This window comes from Babylonia areolata, chromosome 21 (assembly GCF_041734735.1).
Source record: "Babylonia areolata isolate BAREFJ2019XMU chromosome 21, ASM4173473v1, whole genome shotgun sequence".
Lineage (NCBI taxonomy): Eukaryota > Metazoa > Mollusca > Gastropoda > Neogastropoda > Buccinidae > Babylonia > Babylonia areolata.
This window is the reverse complement of record NC_134896.1, coordinates 43,012,572-43,037,875: the sequence shown is the minus strand read 5'-3', so window position 1 is coordinate 43,037,875 and position 25,304 is coordinate 43,012,572. Positions and strand designations below refer to the sequence as shown.

The window sequence follows — 25,304 nt, the reverse complement described above, 5'->3', positions numbered from 1 at the left end:
CATATCTCTTGTGCTCTCTCTCGCTCTCTCTCTCTCTCTCATCAACATACGCAGGTATATTCATTCATTCATTCGCCCATTCTCTCTGTCTCTTCTATCTATCAGTCTGCCTGCCTCACTCTCTCAATCTGTCTGTCCGACTCTCTCTCTCCTCTCTCTCTCTTCTCTGGCTGTCTGCCGTATGTCTGTCTGACTTTTGTGTCTGTCTGACTTTACATCTTTCTCTTACCTACACACTCACACTTACACACATACAGAAAAACGAGTAAGTGCACACACCCACACTCACTGGCACGCACACACACATATACAAATCATGCATTCACACAAACATACCAAAACACGCAAGCAAGCAAGCAAGCAAGCATACACACACACACACACACACACACACACACACACACACACACAGTGTCTGTCGGAAGCCAGACGAAATTTGTCATGGTTGTTTGGAGAGAGAGAGAGGTGGGAGGAGGGTGAGAAAGAGGGTAGGATGGTGTGGGGGTGGGTCGTGAGCTGGCTGGCTGGAGACATGGTGTCGTGAGACTAGCACTGACACCCTCTGCCGTGGAGTGAGAGGAAAGAGGTACAGTCACACACACACACACACACACACACACTAGTTTATTTTGTTCTTGACTTACTTTTTGTGTGTGTCATGTGTGGCTGTGTGTGCGTGTCTCATAAACCGTGTTGAGGTTTGGTTGACAATTAAAATTTATCCTGATTCACACACACACATACACACTGGCACGCACACACACGCACGCACATGATTGAAAGAGAGGAGCACTGACAAAAACACAAAGAAGGATTGAGTCACCTATAGTTCAAGAAAAACAGAGTATCGTCGATTTATAGGGAGAGATAGACACACAGACATTTCTTCGTGATAGAACTGTTTGTTAGTCTGTGTGTCTGTGTCTGTCTGTCTCTGTCTCTCTGTCTGTCTCTCTCTCCCTACCTGCCTGTTTGCATCAATGTCATAACGGGTCAGGGGAGAGAATTAGGAATAGCTGATAATCCTTGTGACAACGGGCAGGTGTGTGGATAGAGAAGAGCATGTGGGATCAAAGTAAGAATGAAGAATTCAAAGTTTTTTTGATTAATAAAGAAGTGATTGACATGAGGAGCAGATCATTAGATTGACACTTATATTAACCATGCGATATGTATATTTACCAAGAGCTTACACCATTGCAATGAGTGTATGAAAAGACGGATAAAGATTGGAACAAATGAGTATGTTGATTCTATGTGGTATGATTTTGAATGTAAACAAGCTACGATAAAAGCCAGAAAGTCCCTCGACTTTTGCCGGCGCACCAAGGATACATATGACCGGAGAAAACACGTGAAAGACCGGAAAGCCTATAAAAAATTAATCAGAAAGAAAAAGACTAGATGTAAACGTGAGAAGGCTGGGCGACTTGCTTTCCGTGGCAATGATAGCGGAACGTTCTGCAAAGAAATTAGGACATTAGGTGGAAGGAGGAGAGTGGGCCCAAGTAAAGACATTTCTGAGGATGCATGGACTCATCATTTTCAGACCTTATTTAACGATAATGAGCTGGTTGACAGAGTTGTTGCCCATGATGTAAGAATTCTTTCCCCTGATGTGCCGATTTTAGACAGTGATGAACAGTCCCATTACAGAGTCAGAAGTTCGTATTTCATTTAATCGTTTGAAAAATGGAAAATCTTGTGGTCTGGACGCCATATTACCTGAAATGTTGAAATTGTCTGCCGATCACTCTGTTCAGTTTATGACAAAACTTTTCAATGTAATTTTTGATAGTGCAGTATACCCGAAAGAATGGACAAAAGCAGTTATTGTGCCAAGTTTCAGAAAAGGAGACAAGAATTTGACCTCGATCTACAGAGGAGTATCTCTTTTAAGTATTGTAAGTAAATGTTATCCAGGCATATTGAACAGAAGACTAAGTGGATTGAAGATAATAAAAAGTTGACGGAATCGCAGGCGGGTTTCAGAAAAGACTACTCGACTTTTGATCATATATTTACTTTGAATGCTATAATACAAAAAAAAAAAAAGCTTTACTAAGAAAGGTGGAAAACTCTATGCCTGCTTTGTTGATCTGAAATATGCCTTCGATTCCGTTCAGCGGGAGCCGCTAATTGATTTGCTACGTAAGATAGGAGTTAGTGGAAAATTTATAAATGCTATTTTAAGCTGTGTACCAATCTGTTGTTTCGTGATAAGAGTCGATAGCCATCTAACAGACTTTTTTTTAATGCCCTGTAGGAGTAAGACAAGGTTGTATTCTTTCGCCGTTACTTTTTTCAATATTATCAATGAAATTGCAGCTTATGTAGATGAAAATGGGATTCATGGTATTCAGTTGTTACCAGGTATTGTTTAGCTCTTCATTCTCCTCTTCGCAGATGACATTGTTCTTCTGTCAGACACTGCTAGAGGTCTCCAAAACCAAACTGACCTGCTCAACCAGGCCTGTAAGAATTTATATTTAAAGATTAATGGTGATAAAATGAAAGTTATGGTATTCAGAAAAGGTGGGTTTTGGGGGGAAAATGAAAAGTGGTCGCTAGATGGAAGTGATTTAGAAGTAGTCAACGAATATAAGTACCTGGGTTTTGTTTTCACGACTAAGATGAGCTGGGCAAGGGGGGTGGAAGCTTTGGCGATAAAGGGGAGGAGGGCAAGCGCTGACTGCATTAAGAATATCATCAAACTAAATGATATATCAAAGCCATGCTTTTTCAAAACCTTTGACACTCAGGTTTTACCAGTACTCCTGTATTCATCCGAAATGTGGGGTATGAAGAGGATAGATACCATTGAAAAGGTACAGACTTTTGTTTGTAAACGTTTTCTGAAGGTCCCTTTGAAAGTGCCAAACAAATTTGTTTATGGCGAGCTTGGGCGACACCCGCTATATATCAACAGCACTGTAAGATGCATGAAATACTGGTTAAAGATTTTGAAAATGGACATGGACAGATTACTTAGGCAAGCCTACTTGATGTTAAGAAATCTGGATGATAGAGGTAAAACATGCTGGGCAACATTGGTTAAAAACGCATTATTTCAGTTGGTCTTGGGATATGCTTGGTACAACCAAGGTGTTGGACATGAAGCCGCCCTTTATTTCCTTGTTAAAACAAAGACTGACAGTTTTATACAAGACTGGAACAGTTCTATAACGAATAAGGACACTTATGACACAGATTGTTATTTTGAATGTGAAAAATATTTTGAATTGATGAATATATGATGTTTCCGTGACTGTCTTGTGAAACTACGAATTGGTGTGTTACCCATAAAAGGATCCGTGTGGCGTAAGTCCCTCAACTTAAATTCCATTTATTTATGTAGTCTGTAAAGTTGATGAATCCGAACACCACTTTATTCATGTGTGTCCCTCATATTCCAGTATCATAAACAAGTACATACCAGGTATTACCAAGATTACACTGAAATATTGAAACATGGATCTATTCAAAAAATAAGAAAGTTGAGTATGTATCTTTTCTATGCACTTCGTCATAGACAACGGTTTGAAGATGTGTAAGTTTACCTTTATTAACAATAGTTTGGTCTAATTATTCAAGTTACTACTCAATTGACATGAAACGTATACCAAAGATGTACACTCTTTTTGCAAGAGACCCTTTCCTATGGGCTGGTGGCCGCCTTAAGGAATAAAAATTTGTTCTTGTTCTTGTTCTTGTTCTCTCTCTCGCTCGCTTTCTCTGTTTTCCAATCCAGACGATGGTTTGATAACTGAACTGTCCAGAACTGAACTGTCGTACATATACGGTGCTGCAGGGAGGCGCGCGACACGTCAGCTGGCCATTGCGGATGGTAGGGGTGGAGGTGAAGGTGAACATCATGACAACGCTGGACAGGGTGGAGGTAGTAGTGATGGTGGCAGCGTCAGTAGGAGGAAGGTGGTGGAGGAGGGGCCCCTGCTACTGGAGGCCCTGCGAGGGTTCGCGTTGCTACTGAACAAAAAGGGAAAAGTGTTGTTCGTGTCCGCCAACGTGCATCACTACCTGGGCCTCTCACAGGTATGCGCGCGCGCGCGCGCGCGTGTGTGTGTGTGTGTGTGTGATGTTGTGTTTTTGGTTGTTTTCTGATTTAACGTCTTTTCACTTTGAGAGATATTAGACGATGAGAGAAAGAGAGAGTGTATTTGTATGTGTGTGACAGAGAACGAACGAACGAACGAACGAACGAAATTTTATTTTTTCCAGGGTATTGAGAAAAGCATAATGACAAGAATGTTTTTTCCAGCCAGCCCTGGGGTACAAAATTAAATGAATAAATAGAAAAAGAAAAAGAAACTCACAAGAACAAATAGAGAAAATTTATAGCAGAAGAGAGGAAGAGAGAGAGAGAGGGGGGGGGGAGTAAAGAAGAAAAGATCGAATGAGAGAGAAAGAGAGACAGGAGAGAGATAGACAGACAGACAGACTGATAAATCGACAGAGGAGGGAGAGAAGTAAGTTACATTACAAAGTACAAAGCTGAATTACAACACATATCAAAGAAAATGGCGAGAGAGAGAGAGACAGAGAGAAGGGGGGGGGGGGGGGAGGGGGAGGCAGACAGACAGGTGGACGGACAGAGATCGAGAGTGTGCTGTATCTGTCTATAATAACTTTAATTATTACCTGGCTTTCTGACAACTGCGCTTTGTGTCTTTTACTTCTTTCATCTGTTTCTGTCTCGTTCAGTGTCTCTGTCTATGCATGTGTGTGCGTGAGTGTGTGAGACAGACAGAGAGAGAGAGAGAGAGAGAGAGAGAGAGAGTGTTGTATATTTAGGCCATGAACGTGTTTCAGTAAGCCAACTTTGGATTTTGACACTGTCTGTTTATTTTGTGTCTGTCAGGTGCTTCTTTTTTCCATCGGTCTCCACGACTCTGTCCCTGTCTGTGTGTCTCTCTCCCACTGTTTGTGTCTCTCTGTATGTCTCTGTCCCTGTCTGTGTGTCTCTCTCCCACTGTTTGTGTCTCTCTGTATGTCTCTGTCCCTGTCTGTGTGTCTCTCTCCCACTGTTTGTGTCTCTCTGTATGTCTCTGTCACCGTCTTTGTGTCTCTCTCCCACTGTTTGTGTCTCTCTGTATGTCTCTGTCCCTGTCTTTGTGTCTCTCTCCCACTGTTTGTGTCTCTCTGTATGTCTCTGTCACTGTCTTTGTGTCTCTCTCCCACTGTTTGTGTCTATCTGTATGTCTCTGTCACTGTCTGTGTGTCTCTCTCCCACTGTTTGTGTCCCTCTGTATGTCTCTGTCCCTGTCTGTGTGTCTCTCTCCCACTGTTTGTGACTCTCTGTATGTCTCTGTCACTGTCTGTGTGTCTCTCTCCCACTGTTTCTGTCTCTCTGTATGTCTCTGTCACTGTCTGTGTGTCTCGCTCCCACTGTTTGTGTCTCTATGTCTCTGTCACTGTCTGTGTGTCTCTCTCCCACTGTTTGTGACTCTCTGTATGTCTCTGTCCCTGTCTGTGTGTCTCTCTCCCACTGTTTGTGACTCTCTGTATGTCTCTGTCACTGTCTGTGTGTCTCTCTCCCACTGTTTCTGTCTCTCTGTATGTCTCTGTCACTGTCTGTGTGTCTCTCTCCCACTGTTTGTGACTCTCTGTATGTCTCTGTCACTGTCTGTGTGTCTCTCTCCCACTGTTTCTGTCTCTCTGTATGTCTCTGTCACTGTCTCTCCCACTGTTTAGGTCTCTCTCTGTATGTCTCTGTCACTGTCTGTGTGTCTCTCTCCCACTGTTTCTGTCTCTCTGTATGTCTCTGTCACGGTCTGTGTGTCTCTCTCCCACTGTTTCTGTCTCTCTGTATGTCTCTGTCACTGTCTGTGTGTCTCTCTCCCACTGTTTGTGTCTGTCTGTATGTCTCTGTCCCTGTCTGTGTGTCTCTCTCCCACTGTTTGTGTCTCTCTGTATGTCCCTGTCCCTGTCTGTCTCTCTCCCACTGTTTGTGTCTCTCTGTATCAGTGTATGTCTCTGTCCCTGTCTGTGTGACTCTCTCCCACTGTTTAGGTCTCTCTGTATGTCTCTGTCACTGTCTGTGTGTCTCGCTCCCACTGTTTGTGTCTCTATGTCTCTGTCACTGTCTGTGTGTCTCTCTCCCACTGTTTGTGACTCTCTGTATGTCTCTGTCCCTGTCTGTGTGTCTCTCTACCACTGTTTCTGTCTCTCTGTATGTCTCTGTCACTGTCTGTGTGTCTCTCTCCCACTGTTTGTGACTCTCTGTATGTCTCTGTCACTGTCTGTGTGTCTCTCTCCCACTGTTTCTGTCTCTCTGTATGTCTCTGTCACTGTCTCTCCCACTGTTTAGGTCTCTCTCTGTATGTCTCTGTCACTGTCTGTGTGTCTCTCTCCCACTGTTTGTGTCTCTGTATGTCTCTGTCACTGTCTGTGTGTCTCTCTCCCACTGTTTGTGTCTCTCTGTATGTCTCTGTCACTGTCTGTGTGTCTCTCACCCACTGTTTGTGTCTCTCTGTATGTCTCTGTCACTGTCTGTGTGTCTCTCTCCCACTGTTTCTGTCTCTCTGTATGTCTCTGTCACTGTCTCTCTCACTGTTTAGGTCTCTCTCTGTATGTCTCTGTCACTGTCTGTGTGTCTCTCTCCCACTGTTTGTGTCTCTCTGTATGTCTCTGTCACTGTCTGTGTGTCTCTCTCCCACTGTTTAGGTCTCTCTGTATGTCTCTGTCACTGTCTGTGTGTCTCTCTCCCACTGTTTAGGTCTCTCTGTATGTCTCTGTCCCTGTCTGTGTGTCTCTCTCCCACTGTTTGTGTCTGTCTGTATATCTCTGTCACCGTCTGTGTGTCTCTCTCCCTCTGTTTGTGACTCTCTGTATGTCTCTGTCACCGTCTGTGTGTCTCTCTCCCACTGTGTCTGTCTGTATGCCTCTGTCACTGTCTGTGTGTCTCTCTCCCACTGTTTGTGTCTGTCTGTATGTCTCTGTCCCTGTCTGTGTGTCTCTCTCCCACTGTTTGTGTCTCTCTGTATGTCTCTGTCCCTGTCTGTGTGTCTCTCTCCCACTGTTTGTGACTCTCTGTATGTCTCTGTCACTGTCTGTGTGTCTCTCTCCCACTGTTTCTGTCTCTCTGTATGTCTCTGTCACTGTCTCTCCCACTGTTTAGGTCTCTCTCTGTATGTCTCTGTCACTGTCTGTGTGTCTCTCTCCCACTGTTTCTGTCTCTCTGTATGTCTCTGTCACGGTCTGTGTGTCTCTCTCCCACTGTTTCTGTCTCTCTGTATGTCTCTGTCACTGTCTGTGTGTCTATCTCCCACTGTTTGTGTCTCTCTGTATGTCTCTGTCACTGTCTGTGTGTCTCTCACCCACTGTTTGTGTCTGTCTGTATGTCTCTGTCACTGTCTGTGTGTCTCTCTCCCACTGTTTCTGTCTCTCTGTATGTCTCTGTCACTGTCTGTGTGTCTCTCTCCCACTGTTTCTGTCTCTCTGTATGTCTCTGTCATTGTCTCTCCCACTGTTTAGTTCTCTCTCTGTATGTCTCTGTCACTGTCTGTGTGTCTCTCTCCCACTGTTTGTGTCTCTCTGTATGTCTCTGTCCCTGTCTGTGTGTCTCTCTCCCACTGTTTGTGTCTGTCTGTATGTCTCTGTCCCTGTCTGTGTGTCTCGCTCCCACTGTTTGTGTCTCTATGTCTCTGTCACTGTCTGTGTGTCTCTCTCCCACTGTTTGTTACTCTCTGTATGTCTCTGTCCCTGTCTGTGTGTCTCTCTCCCACTGTTTCTGTCTCTCTGTATGTCTCTGTCACTGTCTGTGTGTCTCTCTCCCACTGTTTGTGACTCTCTATATGTCTCTGTCACTGTCTGTGTGTCTCTCTCCCACTGTTTCTGTCTCTCTGTATGTCTCTGTCACTGTCTCTCCCACTGTTTAGGTCTCTCTCTGTATGTCTCTGTCACTGTCTGTGTGTCTCTCTCCCACTGTTTCTGTCTCTCTGTATGTCTCTGTCACGGTCTGTGTGTCTCTCTCCCACTGTTTCTGTCTCTCTGTATGTCTCTGTCACTGTCTGTGTGTCTATCTCCCACTGTTTGTGTCTGTCTGTGTGTCTCTCTCCCACTGTTTGTGTCTGTCTGTATGTCTCTGTCCCTGTCTGTGTGTCTCTCTCCCACTGTTTGTGTCTCTATGTCTCTGTCCCTGTCTGTGGGTCTCTCTCCCACTGTTTGTGTCTCTCTGTATGTCCCTGTCCCTGTCTGTGTGTCTCTCTCCCACTGTTTGTGTCTCTCTGTATGTCTCTGTCCCTGTCTGTGTGACTCTCTCCCACTGTTTAGGTCTCTCTGTATGTCTCTGTCACTGTCTGTGTGTCTCGCTCCCACTGTTTGTGTCTCTATGTCTCTGTCACTGTCTGTGTGTCTCTCTCCCACTGTTTGTGACTCTCTGTATGTCTCTGTCCCTGTCTGTGTGTCTCTCTCCCACTGTTTCTGTCTCTCTGTATGTCTCTGTCACTGTCTGTGTGTCTCTCTCCCACTGTTTGTGACTCTCTGTATGTCTCTGTCACTGTCTGTGTGTCTCTCTCCCACTGTTTCTGTCTCTCTGTATGTCTCTGTCACTGTCTCTCCCACTGTTTAGGTCTCTCTCTGTATGTCTCTGTCACTGTCTGTGTGTCTCTCTCCCACTGTTTGTGTCTCTCTGTATGTCTCTGTCACTGTCTGTGTGTCTCTCTCCCACTGTTTGTGTCTCTCTGTATGTCTCTGTCACTGTCTGTGTGTCTCTCACCCACTGTTTGTGTCTGTCTGTATGTCTCTGTCACTGTCTGTGTGTCTCTCTCCCACTGTTTCTGTCTCTCTGTATGTCTCTGTCACTGTCTGTGTGTCTCTCTCCCACTGTTTCTGTCTCTCTGTATGTCTCTGTCACTGTCTCTCCCACTGTTTAGGTCTCTCTCTGTATGTCTCTGTCACTGTCTGTGTGTCTCTCTCCCACTGTTTGTGTCTCTCTGTATGTCTCTGTCACTGTCTGTGTGTCTCTCTCCCACTGTTTGTGTCTCTCTGTATGTCTCTGTCACTGTCTGTGTGTCTCTCTCCCACTGTTTGTGTCTGTCTGTGTGTCTCTCTCCCACTGTTTGTGTCTGTCTGTATGTCTCTGTCACTGTCTGTGTGTCTCTCTCCCACTGTTTAGGTCTCTCTGTATGTCTCTGTCCCTGTCTGTGTGTCTCTCTCCCACTGTTTGTGTCTGTCTGTATGTCTCTGTCACCGTCTGTATGTCTCTCTCCCTCTGTTTGTGACTCTCTGTATGTCTCTGTCACCGTCTGTGTGTCTCTCTCCCACTGTTTGTGTCTGTCTGTATGTCTCTGTCACCGTCTGTGCGTCTCTCTCCCTCTGTTTGTGACTCTCTGTATGTCTCTGTCACCGTCTGTGTGTCTCTCTCCCACTGTGTCTGTCTGTATGCCTCTGTCACTGTCTGTGTGTCTCTCTCCCACTGTTTGTGTCTCTCTGTATGTCTCTGTCCCTGTCTGTGTGTCTCTCTCCCACTGTTTAGGTCTCTCTGTATGTCTCTGTCACTGTCTGTGTGTCTCTCTCCCACTGTTTGTGTCTCTCTGTATGTCTCTCTCACTGTCTGTGTGTCTCTCTCCCACTGTTTGTGTCTCTCTGTATGTCTGTCACTGTCTGTGTGTCTCTCTCCCACTGTTTGTGTCTCTCTGTATATCTCTGTCCCTGTCTGTGTGTCTCTCTCCCACTGTTTAGGTCTCTCTGTATGTCTCTGTCACTGTCTGTGTGTCTCTCTCCCACTGTTTAGGTCTCTCTGTATGTCTCTGTCACTGTCTGTGTGTCTCTCTCCCACTGTTTGTGTCTCTCTGTATGTCTCTGTCACTGTCTGCGTCTCTCTCCCACTGTTTGTGTCTCTCTGTATGTCTGTCACTGTCTGTGTGTTTCTCTCCCACTGTTTGTGTCTCTCTGTATATCTCTGTCACTGTCTGTGTGTCTCTCTCCCACTGTTTGTGTCTCTCTGTATATCTCTGTCACTGTCTGTGTGTCTCTCTCCCACTGTTTAGGTCTCTCTGTATGTCTCTGTCACTGTCTGTGTGTCTCTCTCCCACTGTTTGTGTCTGTCTGTATATCTCTGTCACTGTCTGTGTGTCTCTCTCCCACTGTTTGTGACTCTGTATGTCTCTGTCCCTGTCTGTGTGTCTCTCTCCCACTGTTTGTATCTGTCTGTATGTCTCTGTCCCTGTCTGTGTGTCTCGCTCCCACTGTTTGTGTCTCTCTGTATGTCTCTGTCACTGTCTGTGTGTCTTTCTCCCACTGTTTGTGTCTCTCTGTATATCTCTGTCCCTGTCTGTGTGTCTCTTTCCCACTGTTTGTGTCTCTCTGTATGTCTGTCACTGTCTGTGTGTCTCTCTCCCACTGTTTCTGTCTCTCTGTATGTCTCTGTCACTGTCTCTCCCACTGTTTAGGTCTCTCTCTGTATGTCTCTGTCACTGTCTGTGTGTCTCTCTCCCACTGTTTGTGTCTGTCTGTATGTCTCTGTCACTGTCTGTGTGTCTCTCTCCCACTGTTTGTGTCTCTCTGTATGTCTCTGTCCCTGTCTGTGTGTCTCTCTCCCACTGTTTAGGTCTCTCTGTATATCTCTGTCACTGTCTGTGTGTCTCGCTCCCACTGTTTAGGTCTCTCTGTATGTCTCTGTCACTGTCTGTGTGTCTCTCTCCCACTGTTTGTGTCTCTCTGTATGTCTCTCTCACTGTCTGTGTGTCTCTCTCCCACTGTTTGTGTCTCTCTGTATGTCTGTCACTGTCTGTGTATCTCTCTCCCACTGTTTGTGTCTCTCTGTATATCTCTGTCACTGTCTGTGTGTCTCTCTCCCACTGCTTAGGTCTCTCTGTATGTCTCTGTCACTGTCTGTGTGTCTCTCTCCCACTGTTTGTGTCTGTCTGTATATCTCTGTCACTGTCTGTGTGTCTCTCTCCCACTGTTTGTGACTCTGTATGTCTCTGTCCCTGTCTGTGTGTCTCTCTCCCACTGTTTGTGTCTGTCTGTATGTCTCTGTCCCTGTCTGTGTGTCTCTCTCCCACTGTTTGTGTCTCTCTGTATGTCTCTGTCACTGTCTGTGTGTCTCTCTCCCACTGTTTGTGTCTCTCTGTATGTCTCTGTCCCTGTCTGCGTGTCTCTCTCCCACTGTTTGTGTCTCTCTGTATGTCTCTGTCCCTGTCTGCGTGTCTCTCTCCCACTGTTTGTGTCTCTCTGTATGTCTCTGTCACTGTCTTTGTGTCTCTCTCCCACTGTTTGTGTCTGTCTGTGTGTCTCTCTCCCACTGTTTGTGTCTGTCTGTATGTCTCTGTCCCTGTCTGTGTGTCTCTCTCCCACTGTTTGTGTCTCTATGTCTCTGTCCCTGTCTGTGTGTCTCTATCCCACTGTTTGTGTCTCTCTGTATGTCTCTGTCCCTGTCTGTGTGTCTCTCTCCCACTGTTTGTGTCTCTCTGTATGTCCCTGTCCCTGTCTGTGTGTCTCTCTCCCACTGTTTGTGTCTCTCTGTATGTCTCTGTCCCTGTCTCTGTGACTCTCTCCCACTGTTTGTGTCTCTCTGTATGTCTCTGTCACTGTCTGTGTGTCTCGCTCCCACTGTTTGTGTCTCTATGTCTCTGTCACTGTCTGTGTGTCTCTCTCCCACTGTTTGTGTCTCTCTGTATGTCTCTGTCCCTGTCTGTGTGTCTCTCTCCCACTGTTTAGGTCTCTCTGTATATCTCTGTCACTGTCTGTGTGTCTCGCTCCCACTGTTTAGGTCTCTCTGTATGTCTCTGTCACTGTCTGTGTGTCTCTCTCCCACTGTTTGTGTCTCTCTGTATGTCTCTCTCACTGTCTGTGTGTCTCTCTCCCACTGTTTGTGTCTCTCTGTATGTCTGTCACTGTCTGTGTGTCTCTCTCCCACTGTTTGTGTCTCTCTGTATATCTCTGTCACTGTCTGTGTGTCTCTCTCCCACTGCTTAGGTCTCTCTGTATGTCTCTGTCACTGTCTGTGTGTCTCTCTCCCACTGTTTGTGTCTGTCTGTATATCTCTGTCACTGTCTGTGTGTCTCTCTCCCACTGTTTGTGACTCTGTATGTCTCTGTCCCTGTCTGTGTGTCTCTCTCCCACTGTTTGTGTCTGTCTGTATGTCTCTGTCCCTGTCTGTGTGTCTCTCTCCCACTGTTTGTGTCTCTCTGTATGTCTCTGTCACTGTCTGTGTGTCTCTCTCCCACTGTTTGTGTCTCTCTGTATGTCTCTGTCCCTGTCTGCGTGTCTCTCTCCCACTGTTTGTGTCTCTCTGTATGTCTCTGTCACTGTCTTTGTGTCTCTCTCCCACTGTTTGTGTCTGTCTGTGTGTCTCTCTCCCACTGTTTGTGTCTGTCTGTATGTCTCTGTCCCTGTCTGTGTGTCTCTCTCCCACTGTTTGTGTCTCTATGTCTCTGTCACTGTCTGTGTGTCTCTCTCCCACTGTTTGTGTCTCTCTGTATGTCTCTGTCCCTGTCTCTCTGTCTCTCTCCCACTGTTTCTGTCTCTTTGTATGTCTCTGTCACTGTCTGTGTGTCTCTCTCCCACTGTTTGTGACTCTCTGTATGTCTCTGTCACTGTCTGTGTGTCTCTCTCCCACTGTTTCTGTCTCTCTGTATGTCTCTGTCACTGTCTCTCCCACTGTTTAGGTCTCTCTCTGTATGTCTCTGTCACTGTCTGTGTGTCTCTCTCCCACTGTTTGTGTCTGTCTGTATGTCTCTGTCACTGTCTGTGTGTCTCTCTCCCACTGTTTGTGTCTCTCTGTATGTCTCTGTCCCTGTCTGTGTGTCTCGCTCCCACTGTTTAGGTCTCTCTGTATGTCTCTGTCACTGTCTGTGTGTCTCTCTCCCACTGTTTGTGTCTCTCTGTATGTCTCTCTCACTGTCTGTGTGTCTCTCTCCCACTGTTTGTGTCTCTCTGTATGTCTGTCACTGTCTGTGTGTCTCTCTCCCACTGTTTGTGTCTCTCTGTATATCTCTGTCACTGTCTGTGTGTCTCTCTCCCACTGTTTAGGTCTCTCTGTATGTCTCTGTCACTGTCTGTGTGTCTCTCTCCCACTGTTTGTGTCTGTCTGTATATCTCTGTCACTGTCTGTGTGTCTCTCTCCCACTGTTTCTGTCTCTCTGTATGTCTCTGTCCCTGTCTGTGTGTCTCTCTCCCACTGTTTGTGTCTGTCTGTATGTCTCTGTCCCTGTCTGTGTGTCTCTCTCCCACTGTTTGTGTCTCTCTGTATGTCTCTGTCACTGTCTGTGTGTCTCTCTCCCACTGTTTGTGTCTCTCTGTATGTCTCTGTCCCTGTCTGTGTGTCTCTCTCCCACTGTTTGTGTCTCTCTGTATGTCTCTGTCCCTGTCTGTGTGTCTCTCTCCCACTGTTTGTGTCTCTCTGTATGTCTCTGTCCCTGTCTGTGTGTCTCTCTCCCACTGTTTGTGTCTCTCTGTATGTCTCTGTCCCTGTCTTTGTGTCTCTCTCCCAATGTTTGTGTCTCTCTGTATGTCTCTGTGCCTGTCTGCGTGTCTCTCTCCCACTGTTTGTGTCTCTCTGTATGTCTCTGTCACTGTCTTTGTGTCTCTCTCCCACTGTTTGTGTCTGTCTGTGTGTCTCTCTCCCACTGTTTGTGTCTGTCTGTATGTCTCTGTCCCTGTCTGTGTGTCTCTCTCCCACTGTTTGTGTCTCTATGTCTCTGTCCCTGTCTGTGTGTCTCTATCCCACTGTTTGTGTCTCTCTGTATGTCTCTGTCACTGTCTGTGTGTCTCTCTCCCACTGTTTGTGTCTGTCTGTATATCTCTGTCACTGTCTGTGTGTCTCTCTCCCACTGTTTGTGACTCTGTATGTCTCTGTCCCTGTCTGTGTGTCTCTCTCCCACTGTTTGTGTCTCTCTGTATGTCTCTGTCACTGTCTTTGTGTCTCTCTCCCACTGTTTGTGTCTCTCTGTATGTCTCTGTCCCTGTCTCTGTGACTCTCTCCCACTGTTTGTGTCTCTCTGTATGTCTCTGTCACTGTCTGTGTGTCTCGCTCCCACTGTTTGTGTCTCTATGTCTCTGTCACTGTCTGTGTGTCTCTCTCCCACTGTTTGTTACTCTCTGTATGTCTCTGTCCCTGTCTGTGTGTCTCTCTCCCACTGTTTCTGTCTCTCTGTATGTCTCTGTCACTGTCTGTGTGTCTCTCTCCCACTGTTTCTGACACTCTGTATGTCTCTGTCACTGTTTGTGTGTCTCTCTCCCACTGTTTCTGTCTCTCTGTATGTCTCTGTCACTGTCTCTCCCACTGTTTAGGTCTCTCTCTGTATGTCTCTGTCACTGTCTGTGTGTCTCTCTCCCACTGTTTGTGTCTCTCTGTATGTCTCTGTCACTGTCTTTGTGTCTCTCTCCCACTGTTTGTGTCTATCTGTATGTCTCTGTCACTGTCTGTGTGTCTCTCTCCCACTGTTTGTGTCCCTCTGTATGTCTCTGTCCCTGTCTGTGTGTCTCTCTCCCACTGTTTGTGACTCTCTGTATGTCTCTGTCACTGTCTGTGTGTCTCTCTCCCACTGTTTGTGTCTCTCTGTATGTCTCTGTCACTGTCTGTGTGTCTCGCTCCCACTGTTTGTGTCTCTATGTCTCTGTCACTGTCTGTGTGTCTCTCTCCCACTGTTTGTGACTCTCTGTATGTCTCTGTCACTGTCTGTGTCTCTCTCCCACTGTTTGTGACTCTCTGTATGTCTCTGTCACTGTCTGTGTGTCTCTCTCCCACTGTTTCTGTCTCTCTGTATGTCTCTGTCACTGTCTGTGTGTCTCTCTCCCACTGTTTGTGACTCTCTATATGTCTCTGTCACTGTCTGTGTGTCTCTCTCCCACTGTTTAGGTCTGTCTGTGTGTCTCTCTCCCACTGTTTGTGTCTCTCTGTATGTCTCTGTCACTGTCTGTGTGTCTCTCTCCCACTGTTTGTGTCTCTATGTCTCTGTCACTGTCTGTGTGTCTCTCTCCCACTGTTTGTGACTCTCTGTATGTCTCTGTCCCTGTCTGTGTGTCTCTCTCCCACTGTTTCTGTCTCTCTGCATGTCTCTGTCACTGTCTGTGTGTCTCTCTCCCACTGTTTGTGACTCTCTGTATGTCTCTGTCACTGTTTGTGTGTCTCTCTCCCACTGTTTCTGTCTCTCTGTATGTCTCTGTCACTGTCTCTCCCACTGTTTAGGTCTCTCTCTGTATGTCTCTGTCACTGTCTGTGTGTCTCTCTCCCACTGTTTGTGTCTCTCTGTATGTCTCTGTCACTGTCTGTGTGTCTCTCTCCCACTGTTTGTGTCTCTCTGTATGTCTCTGTCCCTGTCTGTGTGTCTCTGTCCCACTGTTTGTGTCTCTCTGTATGTCTCTGTCCCTGTCTGTGTCTCTCTCCCACTGTTTGTGTCTGTCTGTATGTCTCTGTCACTGTCTGTGTGTCTCTCTCCCATTGTTTGTGTCTCTCTGTATGTCTCTGTCACTGTCTGTGTGTCTCTCTCCCACTGTTTGTGTCTCTTTGTATGTCTCTGTCACTGTCTGTGTGTCTCTCTCCCACTGTTTGTGTCTCTCTGTATGTCTCTGTCACTGTCTGTGTGTCTCTCTCCCACTGTTTGTGTCTCTCTGTATGTCTCTGTCCCTGTCTGTGTGACTCTCTCCCACTGTTTAGGTCTCTCTGTATGTCTCTGTCCCTGTCTGTGTGACTCTCTCCCACTGTTTAGGTCTCTCTGTATGTCTCTGTCCCTGTCTGTGTGACTCTCTCCCACTGTTTAGGTCTCTCTGTATGTCTCTGTCCCTGTCTGTGTGACTCTCTCCCACTGTTTGTGTCTCTCTGTATGTCTCTGTCACTGTCTGTGTGTCTCTCTCCCACTGTTTGTGTCTCTCTGTATGTCTCTGTCCCTGTCTGTGTGACTCTCTCCCACTGTTTAGGTCTCTCTGTATGTCTCTGTCACTCTCTTCCCCCCACCGCTGTCTCTCTGGGAAAGCTCCGTAATGCAGAAAAATATGTATAATTACTATAGAACATTTAAATTTACCTTTGAAAATGAAAGATACTTTGATTTTGTGAACATAAAAAAATTCAGAGACTGTATTGTCAAATTACGCTTGGGACTATTACCTCTTAAAGGAGCTACTTTGAAATCATTTTTCAACAATAATCAGGGTAAACTTTGCAGCTTATGTGCAGTCACGGAGGATGAGGAACATGTAATTTGTGTTTGTCCTTTGTATTCCGAAATTTGAGATAAATACCTGGGCTATTGTAGTATACAGTCTCTACCACAATTGCTAAAATGTGACAGCATGCTTAAAACTAGAAACCTAGGAATTTATATCTTTTATCCATTGAAAATTCGAAACAATTTCGTAGGTAATATAGATGAGTAATGCCCTCTGTACTGACTGTCAGTTGTGAAAATAACTGAATGAAAATCTGTAGGTTTAGGACATTCCACTTTCTTGCATGCATGGCTTGTTTCATGTTTTCGTTTTTCCTTAATAGGCATTCTACATTGTTCTTTTTGTTTCTAGGGGCCGGAGGCCTATGGAATACAATTTTGTTCTTGTTCTTGTTCTGTCAGTCTCTTCCCCCATCTCTGATGTCTCTCTGTATGTGTCACTCTCTTCCCCCCATGTCTGCAGCTCTTTCCCTTTCTCTGAATCTCTCACTTGATGTTAAAGATTCTGGAAAACAAACAGAAATCTAAAGACTGTGTACAATAAATGACTTTGGCCATTATTTGTTGGAATTATGCGAACAGTTTTCATTATTTATATAAAATGGTCTGACTGTAGGTGACAAGTGCGGCGAGTATATATATATATATATATATATAGCTTATAATGGTGCGAGTGTAACTATGATTCCTTATTGATGTCCAGATGTATTTTTGAATGTGCCTTAAACTTACGAATCATCCCCAAAGTTGAATCAAAACATTTGGCGCCAGAACTTGTATTCAGTACCAAAAGACGGTCAACAAGTGTCCGATACAAGACCAAATGTATAATCGAAACATATGTATGGACTCGGGATAAATCAAACAATTACGTTCTTGCACTTGGTTCAAAGGACTTTCTTCCTCGACCAAGTTGTATGCTTTTTAGATAGCGATGTAGACATGGCTTTAGAAACAGCTGATAAAGCTCCTGCTCTTGCTAGCCTACGTATGAAAAAAATAATTAACTGGGTATAACAAAAACTAACCCATGGTTTGATAGTGAATGCAGAGGAAAAAAGTCAGACTTAAATTAAGACATTCCTGGGCAAATTCAACATTACAATGAAAAAGAAAGAAGCTGGAACACTCAGATGCATATATCGACAAACGTACAAAAGGCAAAAGGTGTCTTAAAATGCAGACACTGGAAGCAAAAACACGTTCTTGAAACACTGGAGGAAAACTGAAATGATCCCAAGAAATACTGGGGAACTATCAAATGAAGGGTTTCAGGCAAAGTGTTAGTTCTGTTTCTAACAAAGAGTGGTTTGAACACTTCCAGAAGGTTTTTGACGTCGAGCCTAGAGGTGATGGTGCGACTTATATTTGTAATGATAATCTAGATAACTCTTTTGAAAACTGCTGTGTGCTTTATAATGATATAGATGGCTCGATACGTGACCTTGAAATGACAGAAACAGAAGTGAGGGATGCAATTAAAACTTTAAGAAATGGAAAGGCTACAGGACAAGAATTACGTGATAAATTTACAAATATTGATTCCCCCTTATTTGTGTCATTCTTAATAAAAACTCTTCAATTAATTTTACAACTCTGGTAAATCCCCACTGAGCTGGTCTGAATCAGTAAAAGAACCACTGCATAAAAAGCTGTTGTAAATTTACCAGACAGTGATAGGGGTATCTCTCTATTCAACTTTGGCAGTAAGCTATACACGTTTTTACTAAACAAACGTCTGACAAAATGAGTGGAAGAAAACAACTTTCTAAATGAGTCACAAGCAGGATTCAAGAAGAATTATAGCAGAGTCGACCATATCTCTTGTACAAAAGCAGCTTTCTTCTGGACAAAAATTGTATGTAGTGTTCAAAAGTATTTGATTCAGTGGACAGAAACAAACTACAGTTAGTACTGCGGAAAAGAAGGTATTCATGGAAAGATGTATAAAGCTATTGAGAGTTAGAGCAAATGGTGATATTACGGATGCCCTTGTGGACTTTAACAAGGAGATGATTGCAGTCAAATTATATTTCTTCACTTATCAACGAGCAAACATGCAATAGTCCTGTCATCTGACCTTGTGCAAGTCCTCATCATGTTATTCACAGATGATGTTGCCCTAATTTCTAGGATTGTTACAGGTCTTCAGCGCGAGCTGAACATTTTGAGGTACACTGCTTACATACTCAAACTGACAGTCAATAACGGTAAGTCTAAATTAGTGGCATTTGGTTCTCCGGCGATGTGCAGTTAGTAATCGTAAATGAATGCAGATACCTATACAGACAGACATACAGACAAATAAGGGGGCAGAGAGAAACAGAGATAGATATACTGACAGACAGGACAACGGGCATGAGTAAGATAGATATACTGACAGACAGACAGACAGACAGACCAAGGGGTGGAGAGAAAGGGAGACAGACAGACAGAACAAGCGGCAGAGAGAAAGAGAGGGATATGTACACAGAGATGGACAAACATGGACAGACAGACAGATATATAGACAGAACAAGTGGCAATGAGAGAGACAGATGTACTGGCAGACAATGACAGACATACATAGTGTTCATCTCACGTTCTCATTCTGAATCCAGACCTTTTCCTGTTCGACATGGTCCCCAAGGTTCAGTTCTTGGTCCAATACTGTTTTGTCTGTACATTCAGTCCCTGTCCGACATCATCAGTGAACATCGATGTGATTTTCTTCACTTTGCAAATGACACCCAACTCACAAAAGCGTCTTCCCCAAGTTCTTTTGCTATCCTTCGCAGAAACCTGGGGATGTGTAATGTTGCAGTGAAGGAATGGATACTGACCAACAAGCTCAGACTCAATGATGTCAAGACAGAAGCCATGTTTTTTAGGCTCTAGGTCTGTGCTTAGTCATGTCTCGGACCATTCCTTGGCTGTCTGCAGTGCTGTTGTCAACTTTCAAACTTCTGTCAGAAAACTGGGTGCATACTTTGATTCATGACCATGTTAGTAATTTATGCAAAACTGCAAACCTCCAGCTGAGAAAAATCCGTACCATTCGACCATATCTGACTGTTGAAGCAACCTCTCGGCTTGTCTGTTCCTTGATTCTCAGTCGCATTGACTACTGCAATTCACTGCTCGCTGGTTTGCCGTCTGATCTGTTATCACGCCTTCAGATGATCTTGAACAATGCCTCTAGAGTCGTTCTCAAAAAGTAAAAAAAAAAAAGATCATGTTACCCCTCTCTTGTGTCAACTTCATTGGTTGCCCATCCAGTACAGAATTAGTACAGAATTGGCATATTGGCTTATCGCCACTTCGAAGGCTCCCTCCCATCATACTTATCTTCTGTCTTTCATATTTATACTCCATCCCGTTCTCTCAGGTCTTCTGCAGAAAAGCTCCTTGGAGTCCCCAAAGTCTCTTCAAAGACATTTGGTCAAAGGGCTTTTCAGCTTCAAGCACCTTCTGTCCTCTTTCAAAAGTAAACTGAAACCTGTTCAAAATGGCCTTTGCTTGTGACGAAGCATAGTTCTTTGTCTCCTCCCACCCTCTACACTCCCCTTGTGTCCCCCCTCCATTGTAGTATTCCTGTGGTGTGTGTGATTGTGGGTTGGTGTGTGTGTGTGTGTGTGTGTGTGTGTGTGTGTGTGTGTGTGTGTGTGTGTGTGTGTGTGTTTTGTGCCCTTTTCCTGCGATTATTCATATAATTATTCATATAAATATTATCTGCAGTTTGTAGTGTTGTATTGGTGGATACTGATCTTGTTTTCCACTTTTATGTCTTCATGTGATCTTGTGTTGCATAATGCACTGATATATTTATATGTGTACTGTTTAATGTGGGGCGCGTTGAGCCCATCTAAGTACAATATATTATTATTATTATTATTAATATTATTATTATTATTATTATTATTATTATTATACAGACAGCGCAAGGGGCAGAGAGAAAGATAGATGCACTGACAGAGAAACATGGACAGACAGACAGACAGAGAAAGAGAGAAATTTTTACTGACCGACAGAAATGGACAGACAGACAGAGAAGAGCACATACAGAGATAGAGACAAAATAGACAGACACATCAGGGGGGGGGGGGGGGGGGATAACGGGAACGTTACATGAAGGCAGAGAAATTGTTGCAGCAATGGTTTAGACAGTGTCAACACTTCAGAAAGCAATGTTCAAACCACCAGTATCATATCACATCAAAACACATCACAGAGACCTGGCCGACTAGGAAGTCAGTTTACACGGGTTCGAGTCTCGTAAATTGACCGGGATTTTTACTCGCCCTCCTCTTGACCTGGCGTGGTGGTCTGGTTGCTAGTCTTTCGAATGAGATTAAAAACGAGGTCCGTGTACAGCATGCACTTAGCGCATGTAAAAGACCCTTGGCAACAGAAAGGTTGTCCATGGCAAAATTATGTAGAAAAATCCGCTTAGTAAAAGAAATGTAATTGCAGACAGATAAAGAGAAGAAAAAATAGGTAGCGCTGCACTATGGCGACACCCGGCACCTGCGCAGAGGAGCCCGACTTTCACACAGAGAAATCTATTGTGACAAAAAGCAATGCAATGCAATGCAGTGCAATACAGTGCAATACACCGCCTCGGATTGTTAGTCCGCCTCACACATGACGAGTGGCCATTTGTCACCCCCACCCTCACTAGAGGTTAATTACCATGACTCAAACGGAACTCCTCGTGCAGTTAAAAGTGACTGAGTACGTTTCGTTGAAAGGAGGACAGATAGAACAATAGAAAGAAAGAGATGAAAAGGGGGAAAGATAGAAAGAAAAGAACGATAGAAAGAAAGAGATGAAAAGGGGGAAAGATAGAAAGAAAAGAACGATAGAAAGAAAGAGATGAAAAGAGGGAAAGATAGAAAGAAAAGAACGATAGAAAGAAAGAGATGAAAAGGGGGAAAGATAGAAAGAAAAGAACGATAGAAAGAAAGAGATGAAAAGGGGGAAAGATAGAAAGAAAAGAACGATAGAAAGAAAGAGATGAAAAGGGGGAAAGATAGAAAGAAAAGAACGATAGAAAGAAAGAGATGAAAAGGGGGAAAGATAGAAAGAAAAGAACGATAGAAAGAAAGAGATGAAAAGGGGGAAAGATAGAAAGAAAAGAACGATAGAAAGAAAGAGATGAAAAGAGGGAAAGATAGAAAGAAAAGAACGATAGAAAGAAAGAGATGAAAAGGGGGAAAGATAGAAAGAAAAGAACGATAGAAAGAAAGAGATGAAAAGAGGGAAAGATAGAAAGAAAAGAACGATAGAAAGAAAGAGATGAAAAGGGGGAAAGATAGAAAGAAAAGAACGAAATAGATGAAAAGGGGGAAAGATAGAAAGAAAAGAACGATAGAAAGAAAGAGATGAAAAGGGGGAAAGATAGAAAGAAAAGAACGATAGAAAGAAAGAGATGAAAAGGGGGAAAGATAGAAAGAAAAGAACGATAGAAAGAAAGAGATGAAAAGAGGGAAAGATAGAAAGAAAAGAACGATAGAAAGAAAGAGATGAAAAGGGGGAAAGATAGAAAGAAAAGAACGATAGAAAGAAAGAGATGAAAAGGGGGAAAGATAGAAAGAAAAGAACGATAGAAAGAAAGAGATGAAAAGAGGGAAAGATAGAAAGAAAAGAACGATAGAAAGAAAGAGATGAAAAGGGGGAAAGATAGAAAGAAAAGAACGATAGAAAGAAAGAGATGAAAAGGGGGAAAGATAGAAAGAAAAGAACGATAGAAAGAAAGAGATGAAAAGAGGGAAAGATAGAAAGAAAAGAACGATAGAAAGAAAGAGATGAAAAGAGATGAAAAGGGGGAAAGATAGAAAGAAAAGAACGATAGAAAGAAAGAGATGAAAAGGGGAAAAGATAGAAAGAAAAAACGATAGAAAGAAAGAAAAAAGAATGAGAGAAAAGACAGTTTGCACTCATCACGGAAACAGACCTAACGTGTACACACTTCAATGAAATAAAAAAAAAGAACTCGGTAAGAAAAATGAAGGAAAGAAAGAAGAAAACTTAAAATGGATCAGAAAAATAAAGAAAGAAGACCCAACTGAAGAATGGAGTGGGTCAGACGGGGACAGAAAGAAGAGGAGAAAGTGGATCTGTTTTAGTGTGGTGTACACAGACTGGTGGTGTCAGTGTCCACACGATGCTACCACCTTCATAAATAGCTGAAAGGCAGGGGAAGGGCAACATTAATAGTGTACTTATTTAACACTTACCTTCACAGTAAACTATCGCCCCCGACCCCCACCCTTACCCCTCACCTTCTCTTCCCACCGCTACTCGCAATTCGGTCAGAGAGAGAGAGAGAGAGAGAGAGATTCGGATGGTTTATTCAAAAAAGGCCTTAGCCCCATATGAAGGGGTGGTGTGTAAACTTATTTCGAAAACATTATGACATACAGTATATGATACAATAAAACAAAACAATACCTAGACTGATAATCAGGAACAACTAAATGACCGGATTTTGAATGCTTTGTGTAGATAAGTTGCAAACTGTCTGACTTCTTCTTCACGACGTGACGTCATAAGCAAAACTAGTTTAAACATAGAAGGCTGAGGGTAATATTTCTGGGGTATGAAATTATACCTTAGTTCACATAACTTTGGACAACAAAACATGAAATGTAATTCGTTTTCTTCAGCATTTGTGCACAATGGACAAATAAGATCATGATTACTATGCTGTGTGTATCGAAAATGATGAATTGCAATATCTGAAAGACCAAACCTAAATCTTGTCATGACATATTTTAAATGTTTTGCCAAATTCATGGATAAATACGATGGGACACAATGTAAAGAGTTGATCTGATAATACACATGAAATCTATCACTTTCTTGCACATGAGCTTTCCATTCTTTCCATCTACAATCATTTAGTCTGGTGCGGAGACTACGAATAAATCCTGAGATATCCCCCACCCCTTGATTAAGCCAAACAAATCCCATACCTATTTCATAGAGTTTAACTCTCACTTTTGTTACCCAATTAATCTTGCCCCTTACATCCAAATCACACAATATATTATAAGCTTTTCTGGGTAATCTTGATTCATCTAATCGTGTTAATTTCAGCCAGTACCTGATGCACCTCACAGCTGAGTTCAGATGTATTGGATACCTATTTGTTTCACCATATTTCAAATCATTTGGAGTTTTTATTGATACTTTCAGAAATTTCTTTAACATAAACAAATGGACTTTCTCACAATACATTGCAGCATTATCGAGACCCCATATTTCTGCGCCATATTGAGTAACAGGTTGAACTTGAGAGTCGAATAATCTAATAAACACTTCAAAAGATTGATTACCTGAACTAGATAACTTTTGCATAATGCACAATGCCGCACGCTTTCCTCTGCTTGCAAGATCTTTACAAGCGACAGTAAAACTCAGTCTTGTTGAAAAATTAAGACCTAAATATTTATATATATATTCACAACAGGCATAGCTACTCCTTCATAGACCCAATGTTCTCTCGCTCCCAAATACCCACCCTTTCTAAATACAGTGATGTTACTTTTGGACATATTCACATTTAACTGCAGAGCTGGTCAAAACTGAGAGAGATAGAGAGAGAGAGAGAGAGAGAGAGAGAGAGAGAGAGAGAGAGAGAGAGAGAGAGAGAGAGAGAGAGAGAGAGAGAGCAGATGTTTGTTTTATTCTAAAAGTGTATAATAATTTCGTAAGTTCAAAAAAACATTTGGGCTCACGGAAATTGACCAGATGAGGACTAAACACATCAAGACATAGAAAGATAACAGAGAAGGAAAGACCTACGTTTCACACCATTACCGTGATATACAGAAGCACCGCCCACTCCCCGGAAATGGCATTTGTTTTAAAACTTTTAGATACATCTGAAGGGAAGAGATGACAAATAACTCCTGTGAAGAGCATTCCCCGAAGTTAAAAAGGTCCCAAACTACGGTTCAATCATGCTAAATCGCTTTGAAATGCGAAATCAAACGTTGTTTAAAATCATGAAAAGAAAAGAAAAGAAAAAAAGAAAGCATGTTACAGTAGCCACCCGTGCTGATTCACTAATATTTAGCACAAAAAGCGCACCCGGGCCGAGCGAATTTCGTCTGCTCTCATCACCTCTCATTCGAACGGTATACTGTGGTCAGAAAGACGTGACATCACTCGAGGATTGAATTACGTGTGAGGGTAGCGGGTGTATACAGACAACAAACTTCGTGCATGTGCGTAGTGTGTGTGTGTGTGTGTGTGTGACGGTGCGGGGAGACAGGCAGTGGGACAAACAGAGAAGGTGAGCCAGGGAGAGGGAAGGGAGGAATATCGATTTACTCGAAACAGGATAGAACTCTTTCTATTTCTGTGTCATTCTGTCTGTCTGTCTCTCTGTCTGTCTGTCTGCCCAACCCCCACCCCCTCCCTCCATCTCTGTCTGTGTCTCTTTTCTCTGCATGATGTTATGTTCAGACTCTCTCACCTTCTCCTCTTCTTCCCTTTCTTTATTTGTGAGGACATGATGAACTGAAGCTTTACCCGCCGAAGCTTTTGGCTTATTCTCAGTAAGACATAAAAAAGTGATCTTAACTGACAGTTTTATTGCTTGTTCTTCTTTCATTTAGACATCTATTTTCAGACACATTTTATCAGCGGTAAAGTACAGCGGTTGCTTTAAAAAAAAAAAAAGTCTCTTGTTTCTCAGTTTAGAGAATAATGTGTTGGGAGAGCGTTTAGGTGTGGAATTAACGTTGATGTATAATTCATGTTCATACTTTGTCTGAAGCAGATTTGAACAAGCATTTACAAGCATTTTACATATCGGATTAAAAAACAGTAGCTTTAATTGTCGATTTTTCGGCTTAAATCCAACTGCTGATTGTTTACACTCATGGTTTTTTACGTGGAAATAGTTGCGGATAGGAACTATTGTGGGAGGGAGATGGAGGGAAAGACAGAAAAAAGAACTGACAACATTGCACAGTGGACAGGAAGACCATTTGCAGAGACCCAGGCTTTGACACAACCAACAGACCTGGAGGAATCTGGTGAACAGTCCTTCTGGGGCTGTATTCAAGACAAAAAATCATTTTTCCGGAAGGCAAATTGCCCTTTACATGGCAGGACCCACGGGTACAGTTTACCTTGACGGTTAAGTTATATTCAAGACGCACGAAGTAGGCAGCTAAA

At 43.6% G+C, this 25,304-nt stretch overlaps 1 protein-coding gene across 4 annotated transcripts in view; it reads left to right on the top strand.

Moving 5' to 3' along the window:
* The window catches only part of LOC143295896 (uncharacterized), a 424,588-nt gene that overhangs the window by 192,443 nt on the left and 206,841 nt on the right, over positions 1 to 25,304 (top strand). For 3 of the 4 annotated variants that reach the window (XM_076607572.1, XM_076607571.1, XM_076607570.1), the window contains one exon: positions 3,812 to 4,053. The exons of the other annotated variant lie outside the window; for it this stretch is intronic. In XM_076607572.1, the coding sequence (XP_076463687.1) occupies positions 3,812 to 4,053 (242 nt within the window). The remainder of the gene's footprint in view (positions 1 to 3,811; positions 4,054 to 25,304) is intronic. 4 annotated transcript variants of the gene reach the window in all.